General features: G+C 34.9%; 2 protein-coding genes across 7 annotated transcripts; both read right to left on the reverse strand.

Moving 5' to 3' along the window:
• Positions 1–366: 366 nt before the first annotated feature.
• LOC132633498 (PHD finger protein ALFIN-LIKE 4-like) lies at positions 367–5,253 on the reverse strand. Its single transcript, XM_060349959.1, has 5 exons — positions 5,008–5,253; positions 4,875–4,907; positions 2,701–2,929; positions 1,247–1,382; positions 367–926 (listed from the first exon to the last, which is right to left on the reverse strand). Exons 1-5 carry the CDS (start codon positions 5,093–5,095, stop codon positions 579–581), a joined length of 834 nt encoding a protein of 277 aa, XP_060205942.1. The 5' UTR covers positions 5,096–5,253; the 3' UTR covers positions 367–578.
• Positions 5,254–6,594: 1,341 nt separating this feature from the next.
• Positions 6,595–11,727, reverse strand: LOC132633499 (nuclear transcription factor Y subunit A-3-like). 6 transcript variants are annotated; one of them, XM_060349964.1, is made up of 7 exons: positions 11,514–11,727; positions 10,218–10,285; positions 9,973–10,108; positions 8,699–8,790; positions 8,548–8,613; positions 7,505–7,672; positions 6,595–7,183 (listed from the first exon to the last, which is right to left on the reverse strand). In XM_060349964.1, exons 2-7 carry the CDS (start codon positions 10,218–10,220, stop codon positions 6,932–6,934), a joined length of 717 nt encoding a protein of 238 aa, XP_060205947.1. In that variant the 5' UTR covers positions 10,221–10,285; positions 11,514–11,727; the 3' UTR covers positions 6,595–6,931. The 6 variants fall into 6 exon arrangements, with proteins under 6 accessions (XP_060205947.1, XP_060205948.1, XP_060205943.1 ...); XM_060349965.1 differs by having other exon boundaries at positions 10,218–10,291; XM_060349960.1 differs by having other exon boundaries at positions 9,973–10,285.
• Between the last annotated feature and the right edge of the window lie 210 nt (positions 11,728–11,937).

The following is an 11,937-nucleotide window of genomic DNA, read 5'->3' on the forward strand; positions in this document are numbered from 1 at the left end:
AAACAGTACACCCTACCTACCGGAACTGTTCAAAATATACTAGCTAAGATTATTAAAAACTTCGTCCTAATCAACCGAAATTTAATTTAGAAAATAAAGCTAATGATAGCGAGCTGAGTGGGATAAACAAGTACATCCTTAGTGCTATTTTTGTTTAATAAAATTAACACTTCAAAGTTCCACAGAGTTCACTATACAACCTTTTGCGACAAAGTTGCATAAGCAACACCGAAACTAGGTTTACAAGTTATATACCGGTCATACACCTAACTGATATTAAATGCATGGTCAATTCTCAAGCAACATCTCCTCAAACAACTCCCAAATTTGATGACTTGAAGTAGAGGAGGAAGAGGAAACGGAGGGAAGAGGAAGAAAAGTTTATAAATTTTTACACGTCTATCCACTTCAAAACAACTTTAGACATGCGTTTCAAGCCTAATTCAGATAAAATAGTCTAAAATTTCATATGACTGAAGTTCAACCAATTCCGCCAAACATCAATGAATAGCCTAACTAACGAAAACAGAGGCTGCATCTAACAGCAGGAGAACTCTACATTCACAATATTCTCTACACTAGGTCCGGGATCTTCTGCTGCTGCAAGGTGGGCACTTATATTGCTTAATGAACTTGGCCTTGGCCTGGGTAATCTTCACACACTGGCCGTGGAACCATGTTTCACATTTGTCGCAACATATCCAAAATTCATCCTCTGTATACTTCTCCGCACATGCACCGCACAGTGTCTCACCTTGCTCCTCTTCTTCATCCTTCTCCGTATCCAATCCATCCTCATCTTCTTCTTCTTCTTCTTCTTCTTCTTCTTCTTCTTCTTCTTCATCATCATCATCATCATCATCATCATCTTCTTCTTCGTATTTTTGCTGCCTCTTGGTAACCTTCCCCCGATACTCCACTGCCCTCTGTTTTTGCAAGTGCAAAAGAAAACAAAAGGCTATAACATAGTGGAAGATCATGTGGTAGAAGGCTATGACACAATTGAAAATTGAAAGATCAAAACCAATAAAGCTCGTCCTAGACAAGCTATATATGCAAAAACTAGCCCAAAAACCAGAAAATCTGAAATTTAAAGGAGAACGTGAGAGGTACTTAATCAAGATATGCCACAAGAACCATAAGTAACGACAAGCAATGCAGCATGTAAAAAGTTATAACAGAAGATAGAAGATGATGCTACAGCTGACATGCAAATAAAGCATAATTTTGGAACATAATCAGTTACCTTTTTGGCGTTTGTCTTGGATTTGTTTTTACTTTGATTAGAGACTCTAGATTTTTCTTTTTGTTGCTTCTTTTCAGCACCAGTCACTATTTCATGTATTGTGGGCAGATCATTTATCATGTCGAAGAGCCTCTTCCTGGAAAAGAGAAGGCAACTAATGAGCGTGGAAAACAACATAGTAAAGTAAACTTCATGAGTTGTGAAAGCACAATGAGTTCTGTCACAATTGAGGCCCAGTTGACATATTTTGATGTGGTATAGTTCTGTAGCAAAAGATGATATCTGGTAGCTTAATATAGAAATATGAATGTACTAGCACTCTAAGCACAAAGTTTAAACAAGGGCTTCTGATTAGCATCACCATTCAGTATGCAAGATTTCACATATAACAAACACAAAAGTGCAGAAACAAATTTAAGTTGGACCATGCACTTTCATATTGCCTTCAATTTGAGCTGCTTTTCGAAGAACATTATTTAGAATTGCATACTGTTTGCTTTTGGTTGACTCGGCTAAATGCGAATATCCACCAGACACATGAGTTGTGTTGATCATACAACATCGAGTAACCAGAGTTCAACTGATTAACACTCATTTGAGAGCAATCCATACATGAATAAACCAAGCTATATGAACCTTATTAACCTGTTAACAGCCACACCTCCTAGTAGGCTTCTATCAGCTCGTTTCTATAAGTGCAAGATGATAAACTTCACATTCAAATCAATATTCAACAACAAGATATTTGCATTTTTCACACCTTTTCTATGTGTATTTTTTCATTATGCATCCTGTCATTTTCTTTGCGATTTTCCTTCTTTAAGCTCTTCATCTTCTTACAAGATCACTGAAACAATAGGTTTTGATTCAAATGTAAACATTTTATAGGGAGTAAAAGGGATATATATTACCTTATAAAACTAATCAACGACTTCTAGATCTTGAACATCCTCCATTCTTCCTGCCTAAGTCTTATAGGTGCTATTACAAATTTGGGCAAAAATTCATTTCACAGGGTAGTACTCCCATTTTAGGTAAGTAAAAAGTTCAGATTCGGACCAGAAGACACTTTGATGATTTTTCCCAGAAAGTAAAACATGCATCAAAGGTGCAAAATACAATGAACTGAAATTAAATAAGCTTACTACTTTTAGCTTCTCTTGCTAGTAATAGGGCCAAGCAGCGTTAGCTGGATACCAAGAATATCTAAAACTATATAACCAACCTAAAAAGCCATTAGTCAGATGCATTGCTTCCTCTTTTAACAGAAAGCATGATTTTATTTGAGAAAACCCACACAGAAGGAAAAATCTTAATGCACTGAGAAGCAGAATCAACACCACCAGATGCGGATACAAGAAAAAGTCAGATGAGGTACTGGAACAGGCATAATCGCTAAACTTATATTATCTATAGTTTTAGCTGCAGAAAAAGAATTGAGTCAGAAGAAGTACCTGTCAGCTTTACCAAATCCACATCTAGCACCCGTATAGAAGGCAACAGCGAGCAACCAAGCATCACTGTGATAGGCAACGAAAGAAAGCCATTCCTTTTCTGGCAACCCATCTCTAGCAAAGTTAATACCAAGAACAGGCTCGGGAAGCTCTGGTGGTAAGTCTTCAGCAGGCAAACTGACCTCCCATCGCTCATTTGGGATACCATACAAGCACAAGTTCTCCTTCTCTGCATTAAAAAACAGTTGATATGTTTGACCGTAAACAAGAAACAATAGGAGTATCATGTCATAAGCAACTCGAGATAAAACAGACTAAACACATAGAGATCTGCTCTACTTTTGGAGGATCTGACAGGCACCTGTTAGCATTTTTTAAGAGTCTGAGCAACATAGTTTATAACCATAAATACAACATACCTTGTGAAATCCCACAGAGTGGGGTCTGGGGAGGGTAGAGTGTATGTAGGCCTTACCCCTACTTTGGGAGGCAATGAGGCTATTTCCGGTAAACCCTCGGCACAAGGATAAGCAATTCAACGCAGAATATAAAGCAGTATAACCATAAACACTTCCAAAAACATGATGCACAATGTCTTCATTCATAAACTACCACTAACTCACTAAGTACAACTATAAAGCTTAGTCACCTATATATACTCATTTTTCACCACAAAAGCAAGGAAGCAGTAAGCAAATCAAGAGACTCGGGATTAGAAGTGCTTCATTTAAACTAAACATGCTGTAACTTGATTCTTCTTCTGCTTCAAGGAGGGGTAAAGATTTCCCTATAATGCTTGTTGATGTGAGAACGTGCACATGCAGATCTACCTTAAAATGAGGGAATTTTTCAGAAAATCTATGCATTATTAACATTAATGAAAATTTTAAAATATTGCCTCCTCAAACATAAAAATTCAGACACATGGATAAAATACTGATGATGTTAAGAGCAAGGTGACCATCATGGGAGATATTTTAAACCTTTCATAGTGCTAATAATAAATAGATTTTCTAAAAGATTCCCTCATTATAAGGTAGATCCGTATATGCCTGTTTTTGTTGGCTAAAACAGCCCAAAGATACTTTTAACATGGTATGATATTATTTGCTTTGCGCTTAGCCCGCACGGTTTTCTCCAAAAGGCCTCACACCATTAAGAGTATCCAACACCTTATAAGTAGCTTTTTTTTCTTTTTAGCTATCAATGCGGTACTTTATTCGCACACCTAACAATCTTCCCCTCGAACTAAGTTCCACATGGCTCATTACCGTAATTCACGGGTTAGAGATTCAAACACGTCTGTGTGCCAACACATCGTAACGGTCACCGAAGTCCAAAGGCTGTGTATGCGTCTTCAAAGCTATGGGTAAAGGTGGTAAACCGGCCCATAAACAGGCAAAAGCACTAAGCCGGGCCCCATGCCCCATCCGCCATCATTGGTTCTGATACCAGTTGTTGGCTAAAACGGCCCAAAGATACTCTTAATATGATGTGATATTATCCACTTTGGCATTAGCCCGCACGGTTTTCTCCAAAAGGCCTCACGCCATTAAGAGTACCAATACCTTATAAGTAGTCCTTTTTTCTTTTCAGCTACCAATGTGGTATTTTGCTTGCACACCCAACAATTGCTCTCATTTCAACAAGCATTATAGGGAAATCTTTACCCCTCCTTGAAGCAGAAGAAGAATCAAGTTACAGTGGAAAGATATAACCAGAGGGCAATCGAGTTTATATACTATGGATATAACTGAACACCCTAATTTCAACATGGAACATAAACATGAAGGGAGAACTCATTAAAATTTCAAGTAACCCATAATTTAAAAAGCACAATGAATTCAGCGCTAAGAACCATCAAGTTTAAATCCTGCATTCGCCTCCTCGTCATATAACTTAGATACAAATTATTACAAAAACAGACTTTTCTCCCATTCCACTGATAACCCAAAATTCAAAAAGAAACTATAACCATAACTATAGATACCAATGGTATATGTTAACATTGTCAAAAATAAATAGATACCAATGATATGGTGAGCAAGGAAAAAAAATATTCCACATAACTAGAGTGATATTGGCCAGATAACTTATAAAGGAGACATAATAGAATTCAGTTGGTCTAGATTAAGTAAAAAAAAAAAAAAGACAAAGAATAAAAGGGACCATACCAGGATCACACTGCTTAAAGAATTCTTCCACATCTAAATACCAAAAACAAAAAAATCAATTAACTAAAGAAAAAATAAACATGATAACAAAAATTGAAACTATAGAAAAAGGAAAATAAAGACGGGAGAAAACCAGTGGTGAGAGCCTTAATGAGAGCAGCACGTCGGCCCTTGAAATTGTTAAAGACATCAAGGGGTTTATTATTGTTGTGTCCTTCCATTTTTTCTTAAATTCAAACAATACTTTCACATGGTATATGGCAAAACCCAGAAGAAGAAGAAGAAGAAAGTCGAGCAGTTTTGACAGTTTTGACTTTTGTTGTACGAGGTTGTCGAGTTTTACTCTTTTTTTCTTCTTTTTCTTGTCGAGTTGAACTGTTTGACTACTATTTTTAATTAAAGTATACTTAGGAGAATTTATTAGAGACAAATCCATGTAGAGTTTTAGCTTTTAGACCCACAGTGGATTAATATACTCCATGTCTCAAATTATCTCACGTGATCATTAAAAATAGTTGTCTCAAATTATTCGTCTTTATAAATTTTCAAGGCACAATTAATTATTTTTTTACTATTTTACCCTTAGTAAAATTTTATCATTAATGAAAATGACACATAAATAAATATTTAATTGGAGAGATTATAACTTAGACATAAAAAAGGATAAAATAGTAAATATTCCTCCTAAATAATGAGTATTTTTTAAGAGGCATATAAAAAAAAAAACGATAAATAATTTGAGACAGAGGGAGCATATTGTATTTTTTGAAGAGAAATCCCATGGTGCTTTAGATTTTACTGAGATTTGAACCTTTAATTGTATAGATTTGCACCCACTTTATTATTTATAGGTCGTATCTGTTAAATGTAATAGTGTATGATATTTTTAAGCATCAACTCAAGGCATAATGAGTAAGATCCCGTTTGGATTGGCTTATAAGTTGCTTATAAGCTGTTTTCAACTTCTTTGAGTGTTTGACTGACCAGTTTAAAGTTATTTTGTGTTTAAAATAAGTTTAAAAAAATAATTGAGCCCGTTTAACTTAACTTATCTAAAGCAGCTTATAAGTTAAAAACAGCTTATAAATTGCTTAAAATAAGTCCATCCAACAGGCTCTAACTATTTATAATAGTTTTAATTTAATAATAAAAAAAGTAAAATAAATAATATTGGACTGTCAGTATAGAAATAAAGCGCGGAGATATTATTTTAGTTATAAAGAGGTGTGCAAAAGAAAAACATCACAGGTAAAATTGGACCGAAGAAAATACTATACAATACAATTTCAATCATTAGATATTCTTCTCGGGAAAGACTCGGTGTTTTCCGGCATATTGCGGATAACCAATTAGTGCCCAATCCCAATTATTAATTAAAAATAAAATTTACATATTTAAAAAATTAATAAAAAGTACTATAACATATAGTTAATAATTAGAATATTTAAAAAACTGAGACACAATGGAAATAGTTACAAATATTTTAAGTTCCAAGTACTGAAGTTTCTTACACTATCTCTCACCTACAAATCACAAATCTGATATGGTAACTTGAGAGTTCAGAGATAGACAAATAAGAAACATGTTATAACCGATTAAATTACACTAATAGTGTCAATGTTTTGTTACGATGCCCTCTGCATTAACTTTTGACCGTTTCTTTGCTTTTGCTCGTACTGCTATGAGCCATCTATCTTATTATAACTTCAAAACGATACAGTTTTAAGTAAAACAGCATTATCATTCATGTAGCCAAGTAACAACTCCAAAAGGACCTGGTCGAATAATACCAGCAACTATTAACTAAATAAGACTCTTTACAGTTAGGTATTTAGAGCATTACACAGAAAACAACCATGTCAGGTTATGGACCAACTATATAGTTTTAGCAATAATGTACTACACAAAATTCCGTTTGATCTAGGATGACTTCCCACTTCTAATAGTAATCCTTTCTTCAAAAAGACGATAAACATGGATTGCTGAAGTGATCTTTCTTCTCTTCGACCCTATCCCTACTGGAGGACTGAGGGATATGGTAGCTGATGGTAGATAACCTAAGTGTTCAAGCCACTTGTGATGCCAGAGCAACCGGGTGTGGAGTACCTTCCCCTATAGCTTTCGGATTGATGAACATTGGGTGCCAACATATTTGTGTTGAGCTGCAGCTCATTAGGTACCTGAACGTCTTGACCATTGATCAAATCAGGGGATTTGGATTCTCGGGGCTTCTTCATATTGACGAATCGTCCACCGGGTCCTCGAGCCCTATTCAATGCATGACGATGCCGGGACTCATGGAGATATGGCTGAAATGTATAGTCAAATAAAACTAAGATGACTATAGAACATAAAGGCGGACACAATGTAGATTTAGTAGGTTTGACTGAACCTAGCTTCTTTTATACGATATATATGTGAAAAATCACTAAATTTTTGCACCAAAAAAAAAAAAAAAACTGAATTCATAATTGCAAAACTGCTGTGGTTCAATAGTGAGAACATAAAAGCTGAACCTATCAAGTTTAAATCCTGGATCCGCCTTTGGAAGCACATTAACACACATATACCCATGCATGGGAGTGATTAAATACTAAGCAATAAGGGCTGAACCATTAGCAAACAGTTACCTTCCGGCCTTTAGAGAGTTTGTTTTGAGCCTCCAGCTTAGCACGGTACTGTCTACGCCTGAGGATAGCCTGATACTGCTTTGCATTGACAAATATGGGTTCATCCTGCTGAACGTCAAGCGGAAGTGGCACGCGAGGAGATACCGTGCCTAACATTTGGGATTGAACCTGAGGAAAACTTAATGGTAAGGATCTCACAGGGAACATTGGCAGAACACACCAGCTTAAAACAAACACAAGTGTAACCGAAAAAACTTTGTTAATCATGGGCAGCTTGACATAAAAGATAACATTAGGTTTCTTTATAAGAGATAAGTAAAGGTATGGGGACCACATACTTGTACCACTAACCGGAGATGCCTTTGATATTTAATGGCATTTCCGTAAAATGCTAAATACCTACTTGAACCAGTCTGTAACAAGGATCTCATGTTTGGTGTTATAATATTCAAAGTCTTGTCTGAATTTATGATAAACATATGAGTGGACTTTCCTTCTCCCAAGAATAATTTGGCCAAGAAAAAGCAAAGAATCATCAAAGTAAAGCAGATGCAAAGTGATTAGCATAATCCAAAGAACTCTAAAATCGTAAAGAACTTTTCTAGACTTTCGTTATGATCCTTGATAAAAATGCAAAGCCAGCACAAGTTTATCACATCACTAATTCCTTTGAAGAAAAAGTCAAAAAAAGTGCTGATTGAGTCAGTCCAACACCGTTAAGTGCTTTTAGGTGGCATTTCATTTAGTCTAAGTAGTATGTATCAAATATTAAAAATTCTAAATAGTACGTATAAAATATCAAACAAATTGCTCAAAAAATATTGATGAGCAATTATCAAGCTATGAAATAATGTCTACTTTACAGCCAGTTGTGCTAGAATAACGCAAAAGAATTGCTGATAATCACAAAGAAGACAATGTGATAAAACGATCAAATGAAAAAAAGTTCAGTTCTTTTCCTCTGAGTGTCTTAAACAACCACTAGAACCAAATAAGCAGTGCACATCATCAATACAAAATAATTGAGCTTTAATTGTACTCACCATGGTTTGATTTCCATAAGCAGCAACTAGACCGTCATGGTAAGGATCCGTATAAGGTACAAAAGCCTACAAAAGACCAATAAATACATAAATAATTTACTAGAGATTGCATAGAAACAGAAGTACGGAAAAACTAACTTAATGAACTCACAAAATTTTTCTGATACGTATTGTAAGTCCAACCATGCTCCTGACTTGACACGCTTTGGGAATCATCGGACTTCCCACTACTTCTTAGACTGCCTGTTATGGTCCAAACAGATATCCACAGTATCAGGTTAACAAAGTAGTGAAAATTGAGGGGAAGGGAAATTTGTGGCTGTAAAATAATCAAACTCGCTAACAGCTAGTAAGCCAAATAGGAAATACGATCTGACCAACCTTTACATATCACGTGGGTCATAAAATAGCTAGATGATTTAGATATTAAGAATGTCTGCCCGTTTAAAGGAATGAGAAATAAGGGGCAGCCATGACACAACATTTAGCATGGGCATATCACGTGCATGGACACACATTTGCATATATATCCCCTATGCTATCTGCGGAATAAACTAGGATGTTCAAGCGTAAAGATTTAGTACATGAAGCTTTTATTAGTTAAATGTTTTTGTCAAAGACGAGAAATCATCAGTAGGTCTCCATACATTTGAATCTTTTCCTAAAAACATAAATTTTAACAGGATTGATCGGTCATGAACTTTTACCTGTACAGGCCTCTTTTCAATATTTCCATGGTACCTCCTTAGCAGGATAACAAGAATATACAATCCACTAATGGTAAAAGGTCGTGAACGATCAGATTTGGAGGTACATTATGGAAGTACTTAAATTACAATTTGTTTGGATGGTTGTTACATATAGTTTAATAATGTATAACGTTTGGATAGATTGTATCGTTTTCCGTCGTTACATAATGTCATACAATAAGGATAAACCTACCAGAAAAGTAAGGTACAGGGTAAAACTATTATAAAAAGGTAAGGCAAAGAATAAAATAGGATTATTAGATAATAAGAAAGACAAAATGAGGAAAAAAAATAAGGTATCGACGCGATCACACCAAATTGATCACTACATAAAATGGAACTTCTTGTAGTTACGCGACAATGCATTTAACAATACAATAAAATTTAAGCAACAATCAAAACAAACATTGTATTTAAGCTAACAACAAAATACAATAAAATAGGTAACAACCATCCAAACAAGCTGTTAGTGCAAATTTAACTTCTGTTGTCCCACCAATTAGCCTCTCATGACATGTCAGAAATAATTCCTTTTTTCTCCGAATTGATATGGAGAAAATAGTAATGAACAAGCTAATCAAGAACATCCTTACTTTGTTTTGAAAGCTCTCTGACAAAACTTCAAGTGTTATATATATGAATCTCAAAAATGCAGAAGAATAGTGAATATGCTCACCTGCTTGCAAAGGCATATTGCTTTTCCCGTGGATTTTTCTTTCTCCTTCACTAGCAACTTCAGGACATGATTGACTCGTTGACTGAGTAGATGAGGAATCCTGATCTTGAAAACGGAAACTCAATTCCTTGGGATTCTGAGGACCAGGAAAAGTCGACAATTGTTGCATTTGTAAAGACGTCCAATGATGAGCACTAACACTAATAGATGGAATTGAGATACTACTAAGCTCAGAATTTTCTGACCATAGAATGGCCTTGTTCAAGAACTGAAACAGCCAGGAGTATCTACAGCTTATGCATGATAATATTACCTGCAACTAACAGCTCAAAAATGAGATTTTCTGACCTTTATTTCCGTCCAGCTTACTTCTTATAGTTTTCCTTTGTGACTTAATAGACTGAATTGACACTGACACAATGGATCTGCTTACTTTCACCTCATTTACCCCTGCTATAGCTTGTAATATCAGGAATAAAACACTTAGGTCCCGTTTGGACATGATTCGATTCTCCTTTTTTCTAAAATTAGTTTAAAACACTGTTTGCTTACACATTAAAATGATTTGAAAATATTTTCCTCCTCACAAAACTTCGACTCTTTTTTCAAATGAAATGCATGTCCAAATACAACTTCAACTTCCAATAGCATTTTTGAACTTAACTTCAAATATTACTCTGAACGCCAACTTAAACTCATTTTTCAATATCATTCATTGTTTAAGTGATGTTAGAAAATAACTACTCCAATGTCACTCAACTTATGTCCAAACGCTGACTCATAACTTCACAATACTTAAACTTGGATATTATACACTTTACACATGCTTCTAGGTCCTTTGTTTGTCATGCCTTAAACACATAGCAACCCTTGTTCAAAATTCAGAACAGAACATCAAGGATCTATTTGGTCTTTGGGAATTGAGAAACCCAACCAAGTGAGAGTTTAACTACTGCAAGATTTAAGAAAGCACTAACTAAAAGATGAAGAAGCTGTTTCTTTTGTGTCAACACATAGAATAAAATAGAAGCATCAAGAAAAAATGGAAACATTAACGTCTTACAAAATGGAATCACAACAAACAAATGCCATTTTTGGGATCCAAAGAAATAAAAAATGAAACAGAGGGAACAAGCAAAGTAGTACTCCTATACCATTACCCTAAAGAACAAAAATAATGGATACTGAAGGAAAATATAATAAGCAATTCAGCATGTAAACGGAGAACAATACCAGTCAATAAAATCCCACACAAAAACAAAGTAGTTATTAACTTGAAAATTTCCTTTTTTGGGGTAAGCAAAAGATAAAAATTCCATTTTTGCATGCACCATTTTTGGAATCCAAAGTAATAAAAAATGAAATCGAAGGAACAAACAGAGTAGTATACTAGTATATCAGCAATTCGAACAAGAGCATCAAAATGCATAAATATCCCCACAAAAACAAGGTGGTTCTTAACTAAAAAAAAATCCCTTTTTTTTTTTGGGTAAGTAAAATATAAAAATCCCATTTTTGCATGCACCAATTATTGAACATACCTTGAAGATTTTCTTGAAATTTAACGGAGTTTGTGCTATTATTTCAAACCCAGAATTCAAACTTGTCTATCTTCTTGGCTTTGCTGCTAAAAAATAAAAATAAAAAAGTTGAGTTTGGCTGTGAAAAGGACACAGATGAAACTGAGTTTTTTGTTTTTTTCCTCTTCTTCTTTCATTCAGCAAGAAAAATGCTACTGCCAAAGCCAAAAACAAAAAAAGGAGAGAAACTTAAGGGGTAGTATTTCTTTTCTGACTACATTAATATCTTGCCAACACCTTCTTTTGTCGTTTCATGTGATGTGTAAATGACTATTCCTCAAACAGTCAAAAATCCAGAATTCTCTTGACAATAACATTTGGAGTAGTACTTGCTCTTTCCTTTCCAATTTATTTGTGACCATTTGATTAGCACCTCATTTAAGAA

Source organism: Lycium barbarum, chromosome 3 (assembly GCF_019175385.1).
Source record: "Lycium barbarum isolate Lr01 chromosome 3, ASM1917538v2, whole genome shotgun sequence".
Taxonomy (NCBI): Eukaryota; Viridiplantae; Streptophyta; class Magnoliopsida; order Solanales; family Solanaceae; genus Lycium; species Lycium barbarum.